Here is a 24,973-nt window from a genome sequence, read left to right as displayed (position 1 = left end):
TGGCAGTCAACGTGTAAATACATTTCAACATTTTTGAAGAGGCTAGGCTGAAAGATGGTTCAAGCCTCCTCATGAAAGTCTTGTATCTATTCTAACCAATTATTAGAATGTTAAGTCAATTAAATATGGTAGGGAGAAATAATCAATTATACTAGAAACTTAAAAAGATTTACAGAAAAGTGTAGTCTCACCACGGCAAATAGAAACAACACTGTTCTGTATTAGTAATGTACAGCAGCTTAAACAATAAATAAATATGTTAATACAAGTAATTTAAGAAAGGAAAAGGTTTTGTATAATTAAATTACAATGCACACTGAGCAATGAAAACTAATTTGTAACAAGTTAAAATTAATTTTTTCACTTTTTTTCTTCTACTTTGTGTTTCCATTGATTACTTACCACAATTAAAGATTATGTAAATTTGAGTTTATTTCTAAATCAGCAAGATTCACTGCAAAAGTGTATACATATTTTAAGACATTAAACATTATTAAATAAATAAAATTATATATATATATATATATATATATATATAATAAATGGATAACATTAATGAGGACAAAGTGAAATAATATACTAGTTGACCAAGTAATATAGTAATATACTTGTTGACAAATAGTTCACCAAATACACTTCCTGACTAAAACAAAATTACCAAAATAACTGCAGCTGGAATACCAATACAACACAGCAGTAATAGGGTCTGAGGACAAACACAATAGTGGTACAATTTGTTTTTTGAGTATAACCAGATTTTATGGATTAAGAACAAACAATAGAATAATTTAGTTCAGTATTTCATTAAGAATTAAGAGGATTCAACAATCCTTTTCCTAATTTTTCACTCTCATGATTGATTTCAATCTATGAAGTCAGGTCAAAAAGTATTTGACGTTAGTCCAGGATAAAATTAGTTTACCTGAATGTTAAAAAAAAATAGTTTTTCCTTCACAGTAGACCCATTTGAGTCAACAAAATTCTATCAGTGTCTCTTCCACTGCTGGAAACATTTTTCATAATCTATTCTTGAATACTCAACAAGCATTTTGTACATTTCTTTTGATCTCGTCTCAATTCTCAAATATTATTTTTTTAAGTGGTGTCTTGAAAAAGTCAGAAGTTGCATAGAACCTTGTCGATGGAGTAGGATGGCTGCTGAACCTGCCAATTCCTTGTTTAACTCAAGAAAAAGTTTGAATGAACTGCGAAACATGAACAGTAATATCATCACAATGAATCAACCACTTGCCATTTTGCTAAAACTGTTATTATTTGCAGCTAATACCTTTTTTAGACAACAGAGAACAGTTAGGTAATACTGCTTGATAATAGTTTGACCTTCAGGAATATACACAATATGAACACTCTCACAAAGAAACAGTCTATGAACTTCACAAACAAAACATACAGGTGACCTACACATTGATTCATGATTCCTGTGCCCGTGAAAATGTAGTGTTTTCCATTGAGATGGTTGTGACTGCCTCAGGATCATAACAATTCACCCAAGTCTTATCTCAAGTTGTGATTTTCTTCACAAAATCAGGTTTCCTTTTGGTCAGAAGTGAGGAGTTCAAACTTTCTTGAATTGTTTCTGGTTTCTGCTAATCTAGGGTGTACACTGTTTGTTGTTTGTTACTTTTCAACTATGTTTGGCCAGCTAATGTAATATTTACAAAATAATATAATACATTAATAATGTGGTGTAATTATATACCATTCTATAATATTTATAGCAGTCATAGCTTCATTACAACAAGCCCTTTTTTGCATTGCAATAGTCTCGGATTGCATATCACAGAGTTTCATATAAGATTTACTGGATAGTCTTTGATCAATCTATTTCAATACCTTAACTCAAAACAAGAATATAATAAACACTAAGTTGACATCCAATAACATTGATGACTGACAGTGAGTGCAGAAAACAGTGGTCTTGCCAAATTACATATACTTGATTTTACCTATATTTTTTATTATTATTTTTACAAATTACATATACTAGATCATGAAATGTCATGTGTAGTAATAATCTCACTCCATAATGCAACTACCTGGGATGAAGACAAAAAATGAGGTCCAATAACTTTTAGTCTGACCTCAAACAACAGAAGCTAGACTTCAATTACCTTAATTAAGTGGTGAATTTAAATGAATTCCATTGAAAATTTCAGTCAACTGTAAGGAATTGAGATGATTAAATTTTTTCAATATTGAGTAAATGTGGTCTTTAAAAATGTAATAAAATAGGTTATTCAATGTATTATATTCTGATGATACACGACAAGGAGTATATATATGACAATCATTCAGTGTGCTAAGTATTATTTGCCATGGGCTTCAAGCACGTGCGTGTGCACACACACACACACACCCCTTATACACACAATTTTTTAAATTGACTGAAAAGGATTTTTAATTTTCTTAAAAACATATCACTCAAAATGCTAATATTGAAAATTTTCATGATTCTGGTTTGATATTTTATTCTCTTTATGAGAAAAAAAATTACTTGCCTACAAACATGACTCATTGCATCTTCAAACATAACCAAGTTCATTCCAGCAACTAATTCATTATACTGAGCCAATGCATCAGAAACTATTTTATTAAGAGTAGCCCATGAAGGCATATTTAAATATTTGGGATCACCAATTCCTTCCACAAAGTGGCAATAGATCAGGGGTTTCTCATTGTATTCACTTTCTGGCAATTCCTGCAATATTCAAAAAAAAAATTGTTAATAGAATACAAGAATATAAAAACACAAAGCTATTTTGTATTTATTAAAAAATTAAATATATATGAGCCTAACTATTACAACACACTTTTCAATACAAATAGCACAAAGAAGAAACAGTTTAAATTCCAAAACATAGACATTTATAAGATTTAATAAACAAATAAGTATTAAAAAAAGGATTCAAATTATGCAACACATTTGACAGAAAAAGGACATATTCCCAATGGAATGATAAATTCCATAAAATATTACACTTTGCAGAAAAAGGAAAACATTTAATTATTCTAGAAAACAGAAATATTCAAGCTAAAATTAAAAGGGCAGGAGATAATTAATATGATGCTCAATCCGAAGTAATATTTAAAAATTTTAAGCTGTTAAAATGAAGAATCAGAAGAATTAGTTTCAGAAAATTAAGAACGGGAGGGACAAAGCAGAAGAGGCCATGTCAGTAGGGATGGGGGATGGAGAGTGGGAAGAGCTTAACATTACTAGTTATTTGACAATCCCAAATCAGGAAGCGTTAAAAGTACTTTTGAGAATGGAGGTACTCTGAAATGAAAATAACATTCAAATCAATAGTTAATTATCATTACCATCAAACCAGTACACCTAAAAACAGTAAAAAAATTGTACAAAGAAAATACATTCCTCTACATTCTGTACTCTTGAATGAATAATAATATACTAATTTAAAACCTTTCAAAGTAAAAATAAAAACTCCAACAAAGGGGCTATGTAAATTATTTTATTTAATTATTAAGATCATCACTAATCTAAAACTGTACAAGCACAAGTATGAAATTATTTCTTTATGTAACACAAAAATTTATATATGTATAGCTATATATATGGGACAGTTTCAAGTGCAATGCACACTGAACATAACCAGAGAACAAAATGTTGCCTAAAGCAACAGGTGCTACCCTCATTTCGTTTCCCTAATACTAATCTTGCAAAATTGATTGATCTATGCCGTGTCATTTTCCATCGAAGTATAGAGAATAGTTGGGTAACAAAAGCTTTTGTGTAACAGAAGCTGGTAAAGTGAATAATGAGGATTAACCTCATAATGGTCGACCAGTTTCTATCGCTGAAGAGAAGCACAAAAATGAAGAGGATGAATTGATTCAAAATGACTGTCACACTGCTACCCAGATATGCAAATTAAAATGATGCATTATTGTACAAGTGATTTGCTGTAAAATCTTTTCACAGTGGGTACCATGAAAACTCACAGAAAAGAATAAACAACAATTAAAGGAATGTTGTAAACACTTTCTGAAATGTTATCATGACAAGGAAGATGATTTCCTTTTCAATATTCTGTCAGATGAAATTTGGGAGCAATACTATTACCCAGAAGAAAAATGGTAGAGCATGGAATTTCAGTACTATAGTTCATCACAAACAAAAAAACTTCTAAACACAACACTCTATAAAAAAAAATTCTCTTGACAAAAATTCTGGGAATCCAGAAGTTCTGTGCGACATATAAAGATGTTAAAGCAACCTTAGGAAGCATGTTTGTTGCGTTTGACATGGAGCTGATAATTTTGCAACATGATAATGCTCAGTTACACATACTGCATACAACCACTGAGGTTCTTGTTAAGTTGAAATCTGAATCTAATTCCACATCTTCCATACTTACAGATTTGGTATCCTGAGATTTTTACTTCTTTCCACAGTTAAAGAAGGATATTAAGGGTATTCTCATTTCATCACAGATGATGAACTGAAGGACACATTGAAATTGTGGGTCAAGAAGAAGTTGCTTACATTCTTCATTGATGGAATGAAAAAAAAAAATGTGTAGCTGGCTATAAATGGTGACTAGGTAGAAAATAAATGCAAGTTTTTGTAACAAAATAAATATACTTTAATGCATATGTTTCATTTGACTATCTCTTTCATTTCCAAGTTACAAACAATTGTGCATTACATTTCAGCCAATTGCTTGTATTTTCTCTAATATTTTAACAGAATAAAAGATTCTCGATGCATGCCCTTAAAACTACTCCTGTTGATGATATGAAATATAACAATTTTCATTTTCTAGGCTAATTTAGTTTTAAGCACAACTGCCTTGGTTTAGTTCCATGACCTACAATTTCATGATCATAAATTTTACTGTTGTTTGAGTTTTTAACTTCTTTTCAGTCTCAAGCTGCATAATGATATACAAACATTAATGCACTTCTCATCCAACTTAAAAACATGGATAAATGAAGATAGTCCATAATAAAATAGTTTAACAATGCACACTATTAATATAAACATTTCACTATAAATAGCAAAAATTTCCAATCTAAATCAAATAAAAATAGATTTAAAGATAATCGAATTTACTCACATCAGCCCTCTACATAGAACCTTTCTATAGTTATACACTGTTGCAGCGCCTGTCAAACACTCTGGAGAAATCAGGTTGTGGGATCGCCTTCAACTGCTCGGCCCTTTGGATGGCCAGAATGTTGTTGAAAACGCTTCCTTTCATCTTCAACTTAGTTTCGGGAACAGAAAATAATCTGCTGGAGCAGAGTCAGATGAATAGGGCGAATGGGATAAGACGGTGATTTTATTTGCAGCATAATAGCCTGTTAAAACTGTTGCCATGTGTGTCGGGGCATTGTCATGCAAGAGAGTCCAACTCTCTTGAGAGTCGACCGAAGAGAGGGCCGGATTCTACGAATGCGACGTATTAGGCGTTTCATTACTTGCTGCCTGACTTTTGCCGATCTTGTGCTCCAGGATTCAACCAAGTAGCGGATTGACGCTTCGTTTGTGGATCATATATGAAGCATCAGCTTTCATCCCCAGTTACAATTGTTTGCAAAAAATTTGAATCGCTATCGGCAGTTTCAATGAAGTCTTGAGTGCAAGAAAGATGTACCCTTGTTTTTGTTCTTTGGTCAAGAAGTGTGGAACGCAACGAGAGCACACCTTTCGGCGGTTCTTTTTTTGGTTAGAATTGTACGGATAACGTCTTTACAGATGTTTAACTCTTCTGCTATGGCTGGGTAAGATGAGATTGTGCAAGCAAGAGTGCGTGCACTTTCGCTACGTTTTCGTTGTTAACGGCCTCCGCATCGTTCATCATCATCCAACAACTCTCTACTGTCTTTAAACAGATTCCACCAAGTGTATGTTGTAGTATGAGATGCGGCTTCATCACCGATTGCTGTATCATAGAATAGTTTCAAAGAAAAATTTTGAAGTCGAACATACAATTTTTTCGCGCTTCTCTGTTCCATGTTGCGAGCTCGCACAAGGTCATATGAACACAACGTACGCGGCTGAACATAACTCGAGACTGGAGTGACGAAACAATGAAATTTTGTACACACACTCATCAGACATCGTACTACATAGTTCCTTGGTTGTCTAAGAGATGACGCTACTTGAATCGATTTCAGAAATTTAGTTCGGGAACTTTAAAGACCTACTGTGTAATACAAAGAATAAAATATGATGATACAGGTAATATATATTCATCCTTGTCATATCTGTACACAAGGTAATTATTTTCAGTTTCGTTAAAGTTTATGCAAATTTTAAAGCCAAAAAAATGTATATTCAAAAATAAAACAAAAATAATTTATGGGAAACTGAAAAAACTGTTAATTCATTTTCTTAGTGCAGTTCAGAATAAAACTGTACTGACATGCAACTACATAACTTAAAAGTGAAAGCTTTTCAAATAGTGAACCATTGTATTTTATTTGCTTTAAATGTGTAACCATATTAACAGCCACCTTAAGACTATTATTACAAACTAATAAAAATACTGTTATGAAAATGAATCAAATTTAATTAAGCATGAAATGGCAGAACAGTGGTACATATGTACATATGATTTATGAGTAGTAACAGCATACATTTTTTATTTTCTTACCTCATATACACCAAGCTTCAGATGCAATAAAACAAACAGTTATATTTTTTATATTTAAAAAAAATAATATACAACTGTGCATAATTTGTAGTTGGGAAATTAATATACAGTAATAGACATTACCACATATCACAAATACATAATATATATAACCCATACTAGAAATAAAATTGAAAGAAAAAAATAGTTTATTGTCTACATTTGTTTAATATATTCATTCTAATTTCTTGGAATTTTTCATAAACTTAAATGATAATTTACTGATAGATAATTTTTTTGCAGTATACTATGTAAATCCTACAACAAAAAGTTTGGCAGAAATACTTAGATGAAATTATCATATCAATAGACAACACAAATCTTTTAAAACAGTAAATTGAGTGTGTTTTAAATATGCAATGTTTGGCAAAAATTACTTGCTTAAGACTGAGATTACTGTTGTACTAAGACATTTTCAAATAACCCTTATCTTATGCAATTGTAGTGCGAGACAAACATCCAGAATGGGAAAACTATTTTTAACACTTCCAAAAAAAAATGAGCAGAACAAAAATATTAACATAAAATTCAGAGAGCTATTTTTTAAATATATATTTTAATATTACTTTGCTTTACTTATTTGAACAGCTTTGTTATTCTTATTCAAACTTTAGTGAGAACCATTCATATGAATAGAGGTAGAGCTAAACTGAGATCTTTGCTACATAAGCTAAAAAATTATCATTTGGAACTTCAATCATCTCATCTTCCTTATAAATTATTAGTTTAAATTCATATTTCAGAATGTAAAAAAACAAAGGGCATAAAAAGATTCCCTTATTATATGGAAATAAAAACCTTTAATAAGTTTCCTGTTGATATAAAAGAGATCCCACTAAACAATATTTACTATTATCCCACTAAAGAATTTATTTTCAAGAGCTTACTCGTCAGTTAAAATTTGAATAGTTTGATGAACTGGCATTTTACGTAACATTTTTGTATTTATAAAATAATTCATAACAAAATAAATTTAAAGCATTTAATACAGTATGTATATTTTTAATTGAATGGTTAATTTTTTTTATATTTCAATAATAAAAAAGGAACAATTAGCAATTTATTAATTTATATTGTTTTATTTTAATATTACATAATATTGAAATTTTATTATTAAAAATAATATCCAAGTAATTTGTTATAGACTTAAGTGAAATTCAGAATCATAAACTTAATCTTTTAAATCTTTACACATCTTAATAATAATTAAAGAGTATAATTATTTTTAGAGTAATCAGATTCACTCTTATTAAAAAATATTTAAAAAATAAATATTATTTTAAAGTTTAAACTTACAGCAAAAACTTTCTTTATATTCTCTGCCAACACCTTCTGAAATACATCCTGGTCCTTTGAATCAACCAGCTTATCACCATAAACTCTAGTAGCTTCGTGCATCCATAAACGCACAAACTTGCCTTGTGTATTGACACATTCATTTGTTGCAAATAACAAACCCTATAAGCAAAAATTAATATATTTCAAAAATTAATAACTTCTACAAAGCAATATAAATATATAATTATGAAATTACAGGATGCTATTTTGCTATTTGGAAGCAAAAGCTCAATATAGAATAATAGCAAATTTGCTGAATAACTAGACCCTCAACCATTACTTGAGATCTCATCCCTCTAAACATTCTCCAAATAATAAACATCCCTCCAAACCAAAAAATAAAATCACATTCGATTGGTGTAAGCATTTTCATAATGATCATGTTAGTGATAAAATAAGATCCCATATTCGGTACCTATCTTGACAAATGAAGAAAATTTTGACTGTTGAAAATGTTGTTTGAAGTAATAAAAAAAACCTGTCAAGGAAATAGAATAGTATCAATAGTTGAGATGTCAACTGGAAGTTGTCACATTACTACCCATAATGATCTGAACAAGCATCATGTTTGTCAACATATTGTTCCAAAAATATTGTTTGGAAATCAGAAAGAATCTTGTATGACAATTGGCAGGGAACCTCATTCATATGACTGATCAAGATAAAGATTTTTTAAGCAAGTTACAATGTGAAATGAGACAAGGTGTTTTTCATATGATCCACAGACAAATTGCAAGTTGTCACAAAGGAAATCAACTCACCTTTACGGTAACAGAAATTTAGTTTGAATGGAAAAAAATGAAAAGTTATGTTAGATTTTTTTTATTTACAGAGATTTGTTCATTAAAAATCTACTCTTCTTGGACAGACAATGAACAAGGAAATGTAATAAAAAGGAGACATCCTGAAAAGCGGAAAACAATGACTTGGATTCGTTTAAATAAAATCCATTGGCACAGTCTACAATCATCATAGAATACCTGTTAACAATTACCTAGCCTCCACTATACTCTCCCAACTTTGTACCAGCTGATTTTTATTTGTTTTATCGCTTGAAAAATGCTCTGAAAGCATACAAGTATGCTGAAATAAATGTTGTGAATGAATAATTAAGCAAAATTGTTAAGAGATTTAAAAATGTCTCCACTGCTAAAAGTAGTAAGTAACTAAGTAAGGAAGCATCATTTACAAATTAAGGACAACCTCTAAATAGTAAGATAAAAGAAGTTAATTTTGTAAAAAATAATTAGATAATAAAAAAATATCATTGCATCAACAATGAGAAGTAACTACTAAGTTTTAAGTTCTCTAGACTGTAAGAAATTAACAATTGTAAAGATGTTCATATTGCTTGTTTAATAGATGTTAATATTTTAATAATTACAGTTATATGAACATAGGCTTAAAGGTTATGAAATTTAATGAGGTATGATAATTTATTGTTATTGTAGAAATTTTATCAATGGAGAGCTGGACACGTATCACTGTTACACCATAATGGATGTGCAGATTAATATAGCAATGTCTTCTTTAAGCAACTTTTAACCAACCTTCTTCAACAACTTATTCTACTGAGTGACAACATTCCTGTTGGAATAGATGTAAATCATAATACAGTTGTGATTGATAAATTGACAAATGACAGTGAATCAGAAGAGGTTCTTAGAATGAAATAGAAAATGAAAGAAGAGAATCCTGTTGAAGAGCATAAGCTAGAAAATTGCAAAACCAATACTACAGATGAAGATATAAATAATATGACTTTTTTATTTAATTTCACACACACATCACCCAAATATTGTTTTCCATCAACCAGGTACAACAGCAACACTGCTAAGAACACTACTACTTCAGTACAATATTTTGTAACATCTTTTTGACAATCAAATATTGAGTACTATTAAGTCATAACAATATTTATATAGAGAAAATTTCAAAGAAATCAAGATGCAAAATCTACTGATAAGTATGAAATTAGGACCACATATCTGGTAGGAATATTGAAATCAGGGGGACAAAATTCAATGTTATGTGGCATAAGTAATGACGAACAAGGTAGAAACACTTACATAAATGAACATAGTTATAATGAGGACTGATGTGTCAAGGAATCCCATACATTTGCAGGAATACTGATACTTTTGTAACAGAGAACATTAATGATGGAACAAAATGTCATACTTTATTGGGTTAAAAATTCAACTTATTAAATTTCAACACATATTTTTTCTTTTAATTTTTCTCTCCATCTTGACCCCCATGGGGAAATATACCCGCCTTGTGACAATCCCAGTCACCACACAACCCCTCTTTCCTTACCTTAATCAGAGATCTGATTAAGAGGTAAGGAATCAGAGGTCTTTTATCAGAGGTCTTTTGGATCCTAACACAATACAGTTTGGCCTATCAGGATGCCACCAATGCAAATGCCTCAGCAGACATTTCAATCAGTGTATTTATACAACATATATAGTGTATTTATACAAAGGCCTTCCTTCGTATGGCCTTTCCCAACCACAACCACCTACCATAACTTATAACCCTCACTATCAAATTACAACTCTCAATGATTTATAGAAGCAGGATCCCTGTGCCTTCCTCTAAACACGTTTCATACAAAAACTCTATATCTAACTTCAGTTAAGACTACACACTCAATCATTACTTGATTGAGTCTTTTAAACACCAAAAATTATATCCGCATACCACCAAAACTAGTGTTATTCACAACAATGACAATTTTGTCGTACAATTCAGTTACTCAAAGTTCTCTTGATTTAATTAAAAATTAAAAACAAATTGACAAATTTAATAAGCCTCTAATGAAAACATACCCTAATCTCTCTCTGCTTTGGGAGCGAAATCAATGCCTACACCCTTCCACACTGCAGCTCAATCACAGTTCTCCACACATCCATATCTCATCCTAACAGCATGATTCAGCATTGAGTCCCAGCTAACTGGAACCAATGCCAAAACACTTATTTTGGTGAAGTAAACACCTAGGTGGGCCCCTAGAGACCCAACTAGCTATTTATCTACAATATCTATAACAGCATCAGATCCTCTCAGCCATCCTCCACAGATATAAGAATCTAAGGAAGCCACCATTCCATTTCAACAGGGTTTCATTTCGGTTTTCCATTAACTTGCAGATCAAAACCACAATTGATACTACTTACAAGTTCTCTAGCTACTTTGATATGTTCAGCTTCAAACCTGGGGCAGACATATAAGACATGAAACACATCATCAATGGCTCTATACTCTGTACACAAGCTTGAATTAATCAAACCAAATCTGGCCAACCTATCTTGAAAAGCACTATGTCTAAAACAGAAACTGAGTAATATGCTGATTGGGGGAAATCCACCTAACTACCTGTATAATCTCGTATAAGGAAAAATTCCATATGTGTAACGACCATCAGGCAATTCAGTCCACCTGACCTGCCATAAATGGAAACCCTGGTTGTCTATTTTTTTCATGTGCCCAGAGATAAGTTGGCATACCTTCTTAGCATTAAAACATGCATCACAATGATATCAATTGGCCTAATTCCAGAAATGACAAGGACCACCTCCCAAAAGACAGTTCTATAGGTACCAATCACAGATGCTGGGCTCTCAACAAAATATTCCTATAACACTTGTATCTCATTCGATGAGCCCAGACAGGTGTAGCATACAGCATTACAGCTTCACATACAGCCTTATATATAATACGCATGGTTCTGAAATTAGCCCCCAATCGGGTTGAACTGCTCTCCGAACACAAAAAAAAGCAGAACAAGCCTTTTTGTCAGCATAGTGAAAGTACTCCTTCCTAATCAAAGATCTCATCAAGGATAACACCTAGATACCTCTGCAGCAGGACATACCTAATTCAATGACTTGCCATTGATACACGAGGTCATTCTTTAACAGCTAGTCTGCCCTTGAGCAACATCATCGTTGTTTTCACTGGGCTAAACTTGCAAGCCTGGCTGCCCTGAATTCGATCTCATTCCACAAATCTCCTTTAACCAGCAAAAGTCCACACATATGATGACTCAATATCCACTGGGTAACCTCAACCACACCGAAGAATCAAACAACTCAGAGCAGGGGTCCTAAATCACTACCCTGCAGAAAACCTTTAGATAGCATTTTTCCTATTTCTGAGACGCAGTCTCAATGCAAAAACATTTCAGTTATAATATTTCAACAACAAAATTTCAATAATAGAGATGTCTTGATTACTGAAATAACTATGCAACACATTCCGTGTACGATCATGCTTCTGCAGCTGAAACAGGGCAGAGGGCTACCACAAATTATTAAAAGCCAACTGATTTGTCCAAAAAAAAACCTAAGAGACTCAGAAAACAATGTTCATAACTTTAGAATAGCATCTTCTCTGCCCTGCCTGGGCAAAAACCATAGTGATCATCCATCAACAACTTTCTAGAATTCAATCTATCAATAATAATGAAGATACAATACAATGTCTTCTCAAAAACCTTTCCAATAACTGGCAGGAATATTAGAAGGCCTATAAGAGGAGCTCATAGTGAGGCCCTTGTCACAACCTTTAAACAACAATTTTAGAACACCTTTTTTCCAACAAACAGGGAAATAGGCACCAAAGAGCATCCTATTAAAAATTCTAGTCTATGTAAGTACACAAATTCTGACAGAACAGAATTTGTATTGGTATATTTATGTTAAAATATAGCCCAACAACTATTTTAAAAATATTATTTTTTGTAATTTCATTTTTAATGTAAATATTACCTTAGTCCAAACTATATATAAATTATCCAATTACGTGATGAATTAGTGACATTAATAAAGCAGTTATTAATGAAATTTTAAATTCGATTAAATTTGTATTTTGAGGTCCCAAAAGCAATATAGAATTTAAATGTACAAAATGAACCTACATTTATACATGAATTGGCAAAGTATTGACACATTTTGAAAGAGTAAACACTCTTTCTCCATTAGAACTGGATAGTTCTAATTTCACCATTAGAACTAACCAGAATGTAATTTACTGCATGTGCTTCAAAGAGCATTGCCAACTCAATGGAAAAAAAAGGCATGCAATTTAAATCTTGCATTAATTTTGAGACTATTATATATAGATATCTATTATATATAGATGACAAATAGCACATTCATATGTTGTCACTTGCCACTGTAGCACTTTCATGTAATAATACCATCACAACCAGCACTGAGGATTTTTATATGTTTCATAAAAATTTAAAAACTCACAATAAGAAATTCATTATTAACAAGTTGACTACTGTATGTACCAAAAATAGACACGCTGTATTTCACATTGAATGCAAGGCTTTCACAGGTTTGTCAGACCAGTGCCATAACTCTTCACTTGAAGACAAACGGCACAGGAAGACTCAATTGTTTCAATTAATAACTAGAAATACAATATGCTAAAATAGACATGCTAAACGAGTATACCCACTGCCCAGGTTGCCCAGAAACCAAATAAATGTGCTCTAAGTGCTTCTTCTCAAATCATTCTGTTATGTTCAAAAAGTAAATTGCAATTAAAAATATCAGTGTATGTGTGTATTATGAGGTAGCCATGAGAAGTGCTGACAGCAAGGCGACGTTAGCTCTGCTGCACTCAGAGAGTTGCAGCTTCTCCATTAGAATCAGAATAAACTTCCCCTCAGCAATAGCTGGGTCCCCACTAGTGTGGCAGTGGTGCTCCCAGAGCTCCAGAGTGTCGGTTCAGAGTAGGTTGTCTTCCATCGGCATGGCTGAGGCGATTCTCCCCAAGGAATCCCACTCCTTCAAGGTCAGGCTAGTTGGGGCAGGAAGGAGGCACCCACTCCCTCCAACTCGCTCAGCAAGTCAACCAGGCCTGCTGCTCTGCAGGGATATTAGCATCCTCCAGGAGTTCCCACATTGGGCCAACTAGGGAACTTTTTGGTCTGTTCCATCTGGTGGTCCACGAATGAATGTTCTAGCAGTACTGGGCTCCTGCTTACAAAACCAGCCAGCACATGAAGGGGGACATGCCGCTGTGACGGGATGTTGGGCAGCTGATTTTGTGGGAGAAGTGCTTGTGTGGCGCGTAGGTGTACTGTAACTCCCAGTGACATCTGAAAAGCTATCACTCTCACCTATATGAAGCACAGAATATGGCAACAATATCAGTAGTGTTTTGCCAAATATTGCAGTACATAACAATGACAATCACAGATTTTAGTAAGTAAAATATTAATAGATATTATTAGATTTATATTTATTATAATAAAGAATATATTAAACTTCTTGCTTCACTATCAACTCTTGACAGTGTCCAGATTCAGTACACTGAAAATTAATTTTTTTTAGTAAAACGATACAAAAAAGTTTAGGATTACTTTAAACAAATTTATGTTTAACATTTTGAAAAACATTAATCCAAAGTTAAGGCCTTACCAAAGTATGCCATTAAAATATGTTAACATGTTTATTTTAGTATATTTTATTTTAATTTAAAAAAAACTAGATAAAAATACATACCTGAAAAATGTTAGCAAGATCACGCAAATTAAATGTGTAATGAAATTTTACTGCTGTAGGCAAAAATATCTGCACAACCTTAGTTTGCATATTTAATGCCAACTGTACAATTAAGTCACATGACTTAACAACAGGTTGTGAAAATTTATGTGCAGTACAAAAATGTTGAGTCAAAATTGAGTGATATATGTGATACAAAGCTTCACCACCAGGAAAACTACTCAAAACAGAAAAACGTTTTTAACAATTTTTTTTTAAATTAACTCAAGTCACAATTTTACAAACACTTCAGCAAAAACTTTTAATACACCTCAGTTAGAGCAAATTAGAATAAAGCATAACTCTTACAAATAACAGTGGTCCCAAAGAGTAAACAATCACACACTCACAAGTTTCTTTTCAGTAAATAAACTGAAAACAAACATTCATTACAATTATACAATAAACAGAACTAACCATAAGTGCGATTTTATGAAAGAATAAATCTTGAGTGAGGGGTTATGTGTTAAGACTTGTATTCGCTAATCACAGAGCAGCATTTAAGACCACTAAACTTTCCTATTAACCTTCTAAAAATTTACAATTATTAAGCGCAAACTCTAAAATGATTACTAATCAAAGAGCATAAACTACTGTTTCTGACATGGTAATATCTCCAGAATTGTGCCTGGAGTAGAGTCAAAATTTCAGAGGATTTGACACCTTCATTGGCAAGAAATTGGATTATAATTTATTAACAACAAATGGTAGTACCTCCTCTTCATTAACAGTCTGCTACTAACGTGGAAACATGACCTACAGGTGTGGATGGATGGTCCTTCACATAACATCCCAACTAACTACCCACAGTGCTCAACCCCATACACTGCTTTTCTCAGTACATGAGAAAGAGTTCCAGTTTTAATGTGAATGACCTTCAATGGACCTATCATTCAATCGACCTAATATAATGTTGTATAATATTCTTCTGTGATGATTTTTCTTTTAAAACTATTTCTCTTTTTTTTAGCAAAGAGTAATATTACGCTTTGTGTATCTGAAAATACAATTGCTATAACCTTTCTAACTGCAACAATTTTTGCCTTGTATAGTACTTCCACTACCTTGCATCCATTATTTTCATGATTAAATTTTAGCACTTGTGAACCAATATGGTAACACTATTAGGCTGATATTTTTATAGCATGCAAACTTTGATGTAAGATGTTATGTACACATTTTGGTGCTCTATATAAATCTCACACAGCTTTTTTATCTGACAACCTTTCAAAACAATATCGTGAATTTTTTTTCAACAATTTCTGATGCTTTTATATTATTTGGATTCCAATATATGATGTACAACCATTTGAATTCACTGAACCAAAATTCAATGTTGATCTCTATGGTACAGTTGTAACAAAAACCAAATATTTAATCATTGCAAGTTTTTCTATTTTTCAAAACAATACCAAAAGTAATTTACTTCAAATGGCTGAAAAAAAATTAACTGATGGAACATCAAATTTTGACAGGAATTATATAAAGGTTGTGAATAACAGTCTATGATTATCTCATCTTTAAATCACTGTTACAGTTACAAATTTCACTATCTTTGATAACCCAGCCCCAGTAAAATGAAGGTGAATACCACTGTTTCTCAATATAAGAATTTTTTTTGAAAACTCCCAGCTGAATAATATTTTATCATAAAAACATATGCTATAGATTCTGATGTGAAACATTACCTTGTGGCAAGTGGCTAAAGATCTTGAACAGTGAACCTATCACGTTAACACTAATTTAATTTAAGATAATATATTCAATTATGTACGATATAAAATTAATATTTTGTATAATTTTCATCACTGTCTTTCACGAAAAATTGCAAAAATAACCATGCTAAATGAAACAAATTAAATATAATGGAAAAAAGTGAATAAATTGTTTTTAATTTTAACTCCATACAAGATATTAAATTAAAAGATGTACTGCATATTATTTACATAAATTACAGATTGGATGACAGCATTCTATAATAGTATTCAGATTGCATAGCAGTAAACCTGCAGACTATTAGTCAAAAAGAACTATTCTTGACCAAATCTCCCACCAAGTATTAGAGTTGTGTCATGTCAATTTTTAAGCACTATTATCAGTACTGAACTAGTCACTAAAAATTCCATTGAAAAAAATATTAATTTAAGTTATAATACCACTAAAATAATTGTTCATATTCTTCAAATTTTAAATGTGATATGAGAAAGTAAAATTATTCACAGATGATTAAGTACTCAAAGTAATTTTAGCTCCACTTATTTAACACTAAATCTATATACATATATAATATTGATAAGTACCCTATATACATATATAATATTGATAAGTACATCTTATAGATGATGGTAATAATAATAAATTATTAATTTAATAGTAATAAATATAATTAGTTATAATTACTTCCAGAATTCATATAACATTCATGATATAAACCAAAATGACTAAACTACGTTTCTCAGTTGCAGTGTTACTTGAATTATCTTAATAATTTAACAAAAACTTGAAAAAAATGATATACAGTTAGTAAGTAATTTTATATTGATTTTTTTTCTGTACTTTTTCTTCATTATAAACAAACTTTTTCTTTTTGCTTTATCATTACTTAAGTATGTTTTTACATTACTTCCCTAACAGTAGTTTGCTTGAAAACACTCCACATTATAATCTAGCTCCAAATTCCAGTTAAGGAAAGTAGAAATACACAACTGGTTAATTAATCAATTAACTGTTTAAAACACGTGTTAACATCAGTAGTACATGACTAATAAACTGTTTCACGACAACTGACATATAAAATGGATTAAATTTCATATTCTAAAGATCTTAAAATTTAACATTACTACCCGAAATGAATACTACAGAAGGCTAATGTAATATAGAAAGTGTAATACATGTATATCAACTATGTCACTGTGTTGTTATTCATATTGTTGGCAAAAATTTCACAAATGTTAAACAAACTGATGAAGGAAACTTAGGAATTTTTTTATATCTTTTGTACAAGAACCAAAAATAATTATCAAACCTTGCCATAGTTGTGTTTTTAATCACTTTATTTTATTAAATATAATTAAGTAGAAAAAGCATAGTTCACATAATAATACATCAAATAATTATATTAATAATAGCAATTATATTTACAATGATTAAAAATTAAGCAGACAATACCATAAAAATTAAGCTGACACTATGTTCAACATTACATCAATATTGAATTAATTCTACATGCTAGCAATAGTAATGCAGCAAGCTTCTGTTTTCATTGTTATCTAATAAATATCATGCTATATTAATTATTTACTTCTTTCATTGGATGCAGATCACTAGTTGGAGTGGTCTAAATTCACCTTGTTTTCTGATTATTTACTAATTATAAGTCATAATTTTTAAATTTCACTTACTTATTCAGAATATATATCAAACTATTTGGATTAAATGTAAATGGGATTAAATTTCTCTCACTACAGGCACAAAGGATTAAAATCTAACATTTTTTTACAAAAGGTTTACCTCATTAAAAATTTTACTAAGGTATACATTAATTAATTATCTTCAAATAAATCATAAAAATATACATTACACAACTGCATTAACCGAAACCTACCTTAGAGCAAATACCATAAAATGACGCTGAAGCCGAGCATCAATAGTGAAACTACCAGCAGTTGGGTTCATTGCTGAGAAAAAAGCAATATTATGAATATCTTTAAGGGACAATTTCACTCTATCATACCAGTGCTGATAGTCCATATGCTGTCTTATCAGTGTATGTGGCTGAACAGTACCATATTTATCAACCTGCAAAATAAGCAAAGGAAAATTGAAAATAAACCCAAAATAATAGTTTAATTTTGGAAGTAAAGTTCATCCCATGGTAAAGAGGGGACAATATTTTTACATATTAACAACTGCCAGCATATACAAGCAGCTAAAGAATAAAGGGACAGAGTTACTCCTGGAATAAGGTGTTTCCCATTACAGCCTCCTCAGAAGAAATGAGCAGTGGTGGGAACAGGGCACTATTGCCCTGGAGGTGGAAAATGCCCCCCAAAAACAGAGGAACTTCTTCAAAAATCTATAGTATTTTTTTACAAAAGGCAACAGAAAACCACTGTATTAAAGATCCTAGTGATAATCTCCTACATTATGTCATGATGCTGGGTCACCATTTAGATCACCAGTAGAAGTAACAAAAGAAGTTAAAGAACTAATTGCGTATAAGAACCTGGAATATCAATTCTTTGCTAAAGGTGGAAAGTAGAGAATCTGAAATGGGGAACGGATATGAATAAAATTAATATATTAGGGTTAAATAAGGTGGGAAAACCAAGAGAGAAAGGATGAGTGGAGAAGTTAAGAGTGAAGGTAGAAGATAGAGTGGGAATAATTTTGAGAAATGAAGTAGTAAAACAGGTGGTACAGAAAGTATGTTATAATATTGATAGATTAACATTCTAAGGGCTAGGATGTTACCAAAAGATTTAAGTCCCATATAAATCCCAAATCAAATTATGAAGTTATTGAAAAAAATGTATAAAAGTATTGAAGATGTAATAAAATCAGAAAAGGACTGCTGTAAAGTGTCAATGGGAAACTGAAGTGCTGTGGTTGGAGAAAGCAAAGAAGGCAGTATGGTAGGACAATTTCACAAGGGTAAAGAATGGAGGGGGAACAGGTTAATAGAATTTTGCCAACAGAAAAAATTATTTATAACCAACACTTTGTTCAAAAACCATGAAGGGGGATGAGTATCCCATGCAGTAAGCATCAAACAGACCATATCTTAGTAACTGAAAGAGGTATGGGAATGACAAAAGCTAATGGGTTACCAGGTGCAGATATCATGTGCTTCTTATGATAGAAATGAGAATATCTTTAAAGAATGTAGAGAAAGCAAATGTAGTTAAAAAATGTAAGTTGAATGACCAACCAATAGGAGAAATGCTAGCTAAGGTAATTAAGGAAAGAAAAAAGGAAAATGAGATCAGTAAGGAATACTGGATGGGAATAAAAAATGCCTTAGTGAAAACAGGAGAGGAAGAAATAGGATGTTTTGAAGAATATAGTCAAGAAACCATGGGTAACAACAGAAATTATGACAATGGGAAAAAGAAGGCGGTATAAAAATAAGACAGGAGAAAATGAAAGAGTGATGTACACAAATTAAACAATGAGTTGAGGGAAACACAAAAAGCTAGGAAAAGTTGGCTGAAAGAAGAATGTATATTGATCTAGAAGAGAAAGGACAGTACGATGATGTAAGAAAGAGCATTACATGGGATAAATGGAAAAGGAATAGTAAACTGAGAGAAACTGGGAGGGTAAGGATGGTAAAATGCTACAAGAGAAAGATGGAAGGAAAGCGTTGAGGACCTGTACATGACAGAAAAACCTGTGGAAATAAACATAGAAAAGGAATGGAGGTAGCTAAAGAAAATAAAGAACCATCTATATAAAATGTCAAGTATTGAAGGCAATTAAAGAAATGAAATAGAAATTCCCATAGAAATAGATGAAATTCCCATAGAATTTTATAAATGCTTGAGGAGGAAGGGGTGGAAAAATTAATTGAACTGTATAATAGGATACAAAGCACAGGAGAATGGTCTGAACCTGTGAAAACAGTAATGATACCAATTCTGAAGAAATCTGGTACAAGAAAATGTACAGAACAATAAGTTTAATGGTCCATGTCACTTAATTAATAAACCGAACCAACTAATGGAATAACGGAAGAGAATGGAGAAAATACAACCAGTCATAACATCAGGCTGCTAAGGAAACAAATTTAGAAAAATGAATGAGACCGTTTCAAATGGGATGATTCAGCCTCAGGCCCTTCAAGCTGTTTGAGGGCAGTCAAATGTTAGATGTTTATTTGGCTGGACCATCCCCACAGGTATAACATTCATTACCCAGTATGCCAAACCACTTAAATATTGGACAAAATTTCAATGGTTAGACAGATCCTGAGCAACCATTATTCTTAGTCTTTAAGAGGCATATGAACACTCCAAGTCTAGCATCAATTCATACACACTTTCCTTTCAGTGAAATGTTTCACCTCTTTCTGCCATTTTTCTAAAGCAAAGACTTGGAAACCACATGAGAGAAACCATAAAGGTAAAAGAACTTGTTGCAAAAATCTTCTAATCATAACTGCTTTTTTAAATCTTTTTATTTATTTACTGAATTCCTCATCATAACATCTTACCTCAGGCATATTCATATCATCCAGGAAATAAATCATTACTTTACTACCAGGTGGTCCATAGTTCCTGCCAGCTTTTTTTTCAAGTGGTTTTTCTAAAATCTTCTGAAGCATTTCTGTGAAAAGAAAATTAACATAATACGTATTTAATAACTGAAGTGCAACAACATATATAAGAACAACATTGTAGGCTGAAATGTACAAGCAATTTATTATCAGAATGGGAAATGCTATTAGTCTGTAAAAAGTTTGAAAAGATCAGTTATAGATCATTAACAATATCTGTTATTTTAATTTGATTCATAAAAAAAATTGCCTAAGTAACAAAGTAATGGTATTCAAATGCTTACAGAGGGATAAAAATTTAGTTAGTAATATTTTAATTCCTCTGATAAAGACATCCTCTGCTTTCATTCTTAGCAGCCACGTAGAGAAATGTCAAATACTAGATAACCTACACAAAAAATGCATTATCTTATAATCATCTGCTTGGTTTAATAGTATTGGACATTAAGGAAGACATATCCTTTATGCTACTATTATTGGTTTAGAAATTTTAACCTTAAAATCATGTTTGAAACTTTATACTGAAAGTATCGTGTAAATAATTTTTCCCCATCACACCAAAATGTGTCATTGGGATATGAACAAATACAGGTACTGTTTTCTTTTTATAAAAAAAAAGAAAAAATGCTCTGAAATGGTAACAACTATTCAACTAGCTGACTAAAATTCAAATATCTGTTGACTGGTAAGCAAGTCTTCCTTTTATAATTGGCTACCTTAAAATCCACATGAGATGCTCCAAAATGAATACTACCATTCTACCACTTTGGCAGCTCTAAAGAACTTCACTTCTCGTGTTTAAACCTTTGTTTATCATGTCAATCTAAAGAGTTATCAAATGTTTTATTTGAAGGAAAGTAGTATTTATAAAAAATATTGACAAATTTAAAAAACTATATAAGCAAGCATATAAAAAATAATTTCCAATCACAAGCTAGATTTAGAAAACAAAAAAAATTAATCTACAAGAATGTACAACTTGCATAAAACAACTGACAACAATCTTACAAATGCAGCTTAAGCATAAAACATAATTCAATACAGATTTATTTTTCCAGTGTACAAGAGTATCAGAACACCTCTTTTAATTTATAATTTTACGTGCTGCTTTTAATTTATAATTTTACGTAAATTCTTATAATCGAACTGTTCAAAAGAAACAAAAAGAATCGAATCGAATGAATAAAGAGAGAAGCTGATGATAAATGATAAAAAATGAATAACTTGGATCTAGAAAATAATGAAAAAAGAAATACTAAGTGACAAACAGTAAACAGAAGAGAGTTGTTTGAGATGCATTAAGCAACCAAATTAACAAGCCTTCTAGTATTTGAATTTTTAGCTCCACACCCATAAAAGAATATTTCAATCTAGGAAGTATCTTAGAAACTACAGGTGTATGGTTAGAAAGAAATTGCAATTGCACTATTAAATATAATTTTAAATAGAGAAATACACTATTAAAATATTTAAATTAAAATATTTAAAACTATTTAAATTTTAGTAAACAATAAACTAATTGTAATATATAGTAAATAACTGAATGATATCAGCAAGCGAATACCTGATGTAGTGTAGAAGTTAAAAGGTACATTTGTAACAGCATAATTATCAGATAAGTTAGAAAGTTTTTCATTGATTAAAACACTTTTACCAGATCCAGCTCCACCAACTAACATCACTGGTTTCTTCTTTGCAAGAAGTAAATCCAAGAAATACCTTATTCTAGTAGTTTCAGCAGTATTAACTATTACAGACTAAGAATAAATAAAACAAAACAATATCATTACATACATTTTTAAACTGAACAATTAAAATTTTAATGGATTATTTTTGTTATTGTTTTAAACAATATTTGTTTCATATAAAAAGACATTTATGTAAATACAACTATGTATTTCTATGTTTAATACATAAAAATAAATTCTTAACTGCAGTAATAAGCACTCATTGAGAGCTTTTCAACGTCAAAATTAAAACAATTTTTACAATAAATAATAACTCAATAACAATTTTAAAAAATAAATAAAAAACCAGAAATTATTAGTGAAATAGAATTTCATTTAAAAATTTATTATTTAATTATTTATTTATTTATTATTAATTTATTATTTCTTTTCATTTAAAAAGAAATATGTATATGTAATTAAATAGGCATCCAAAGAAGTCATGTAGTGTCCACATCAGACTTTTTTTTATTTTGAACCAAGTTCTATGTTATTCTACTGATGATAAATATTTTATATATTCTTGCGTATGTGCATTCTATCAAAATTTTAAACAGAAATAAGGCAACAGGTTTTAACCTTAAACATTTTTTAAAACTATATATTTAAGAAAGATTATTTTTTACGATTAGTAAATTATATGTTTTTAATAAGTAACAGTAGATTTTTTTTTTTAATTATTTAACGCCTTAAATAACGATGAAGGATAACAATTTATAGTTTGAGAATAATTCTTTATTTCTGTTTTACCCTTAATTTTTATTTAAATATTAAGTAAAAGTAGAAAATTACTCTAATGTTGATCATATTTATTTGTTTATATCACTTATTTAAAAACCACTCTGATTTAAAGGTTCACGAGCGTCTTCGTGCACCGGTGGGTGCACAAACTCCTACCAAAGCCTCAGTGTCGAACTGTGCAGGGAAGATTGAAACTGTGCAGGAAGACCTAGTCTCTGGAGGGGGCAGCCAATCTGAAAGGCACCTCCTAGCGAAGTCAAAGGTGGAGACAGTGGCGTGGTGATCAGCCCTAAGCCAGAGACCTCTGGGTCAAAGCCTTCCTTAGGGAGGTCTAGCTTTGGAGCTGATGGTTTGGGTTGGATCAAGGAGATGTAGTCCGCATGGACTAAATTCTCCTCAAAGAAGGCGTCACGGGTTTCGGTGGAGGGTCGACAGTTAGTCGACTCCTACCTGTTCAAATGTAGTCGTTTGGTTGCTGAGCTGGCTGTAAGGCGTGAAAGCCTCCAGGGCACAAACCAAGCCCTTCATACAGTTGTCAAGTCTCTCCGGTAAAGTTGACCAGGGGGTTTTCAGCCAGTGACGGGTGAAGCACTTGGCGAGCTCCACAAAGAATTAAATAGGTGGAGGAGGAGGAGGTTAAAAGTCTGTCACCTTTGCCGCAGTAACTGCGGCTCCTAGGCCTAAGTGGCCTAGTCCACTGCTGCCAGCCCAGGTACCAGCTGTCAAAATTAAGAGGGCCACAGTCAAGGTAGTCCCAATTATACCTGGTCCGGAGGCTTTGTCAGCCATGATGGAGCTAACCCTGAAAAAATCCTGGATCTGAGGAAAGAAAAGTTCCAATTTTCCTGAGTCACGGAAACAAGGGATAATGGCGTCATGCTGGAGGTGTTAAATGAGCTGGAGGCCGACATTCTGATAAAGAAAGGGCTGAAGACTCAGTTGCTGGCCGAGCGGCAGCCACAAATATTGATATATGATTTGCCAAGAACAAGGGCAGAGGAGCCCTTGGCGAAATTGGGGAGGATTCTGGATGGTCTCCCGGGCATCAGAGTGCTGGTTGCTCTCAACGCTAACGCCAAGCCTTCCACCTAGAGTTCACCACTCACTGACCCCAGAGGCGCTCATCTCATACAGTTCATTTAAGTCAGGAACCTCTACTTGCTTAACAAGGCAGAACAACCGCCGACTTTCTCTTTACAAGTAGTTGGACTGTCTAACCCGAGGCCAGTGTGAATGATCATAGGCTTATAACCTATGAGATCGCTTACCGTGGCGGTCCAAGAGCTCCAGATTCGGGATGCTGTAACCTAAGGGGACTGGATCAGGAAAGGCTGTGGCGCAAGTGTGCGGCTGCCTTACAGAGGTTGGAATGGTGCATGGAGCACAGGGAGGAAGTGGAATTGATGGCTGAGAGGAGAAGTCGCAGAGTGATGTGAAAAGCAGTAGAGAATAATTGACCATCTGAAGGATGGTCGGTTACATTTTTTTTAAATATTTTCTACTGTTCCAAAATGGTGTCCTTTGAGATTTTTTTTAAAGTCGGGAACAGGAAAATGTTACTGGGACTCGTCAGGTGAATAAAGTGATTGAGGAACCACAGGAATGCTTTCTTTGCCAAAAACTTAATTCAGAGTGCAGTGTGAC

At 32.1% G+C, this 24,973-nt stretch overlaps 1 protein-coding gene across 1 annotated transcript in view; it reads right to left on the bottom strand.

Moving 5' to 3' along the window:
• The window catches only part of LOC142326949 (dynein beta chain, ciliary-like), a 235,359-nt gene that overhangs the window by 82,014 nt on the left and 128,372 nt on the right, over positions 1 to 24,973 (bottom strand). Inside the window, exons 37-42 of the mRNA XM_075369680.1 lie at positions 22,426 to 22,618; positions 20,799 to 20,911; positions 18,189 to 18,382; positions 14,546 to 14,762; positions 7,980 to 8,141; positions 2,520 to 2,719 (exon numbers count right to left, since the gene is read on the bottom strand). Of these exons, the coding sequence (XP_075225795.1) occupies positions 2,520 to 2,719; positions 7,980 to 8,141; positions 14,546 to 14,762; positions 18,189 to 18,382; positions 20,799 to 20,911; positions 22,426 to 22,618 (1,079 nt within the window). The remainder of the gene's footprint in view (positions 1 to 2,519; positions 2,720 to 7,979; positions 8,142 to 14,545; positions 14,763 to 18,188; positions 18,383 to 20,798; positions 20,912 to 22,425; positions 22,619 to 24,973) is intronic.

The sequence above is a fragment of the Lycorma delicatula genome, chromosome 6 (genome assembly GCF_047948215.1).
Source record: "Lycorma delicatula isolate Av1 chromosome 6, ASM4794821v1, whole genome shotgun sequence".
In the NCBI taxonomy this organism is placed as follows: domain Eukaryota; kingdom Metazoa; phylum Arthropoda; class Insecta; order Hemiptera; family Fulgoridae; genus Lycorma; species Lycorma delicatula.
The sequence above is the reverse complement of the archived record's forward strand: the minus strand, read 5'-3'. Positions and strand labels throughout refer to the sequence as shown.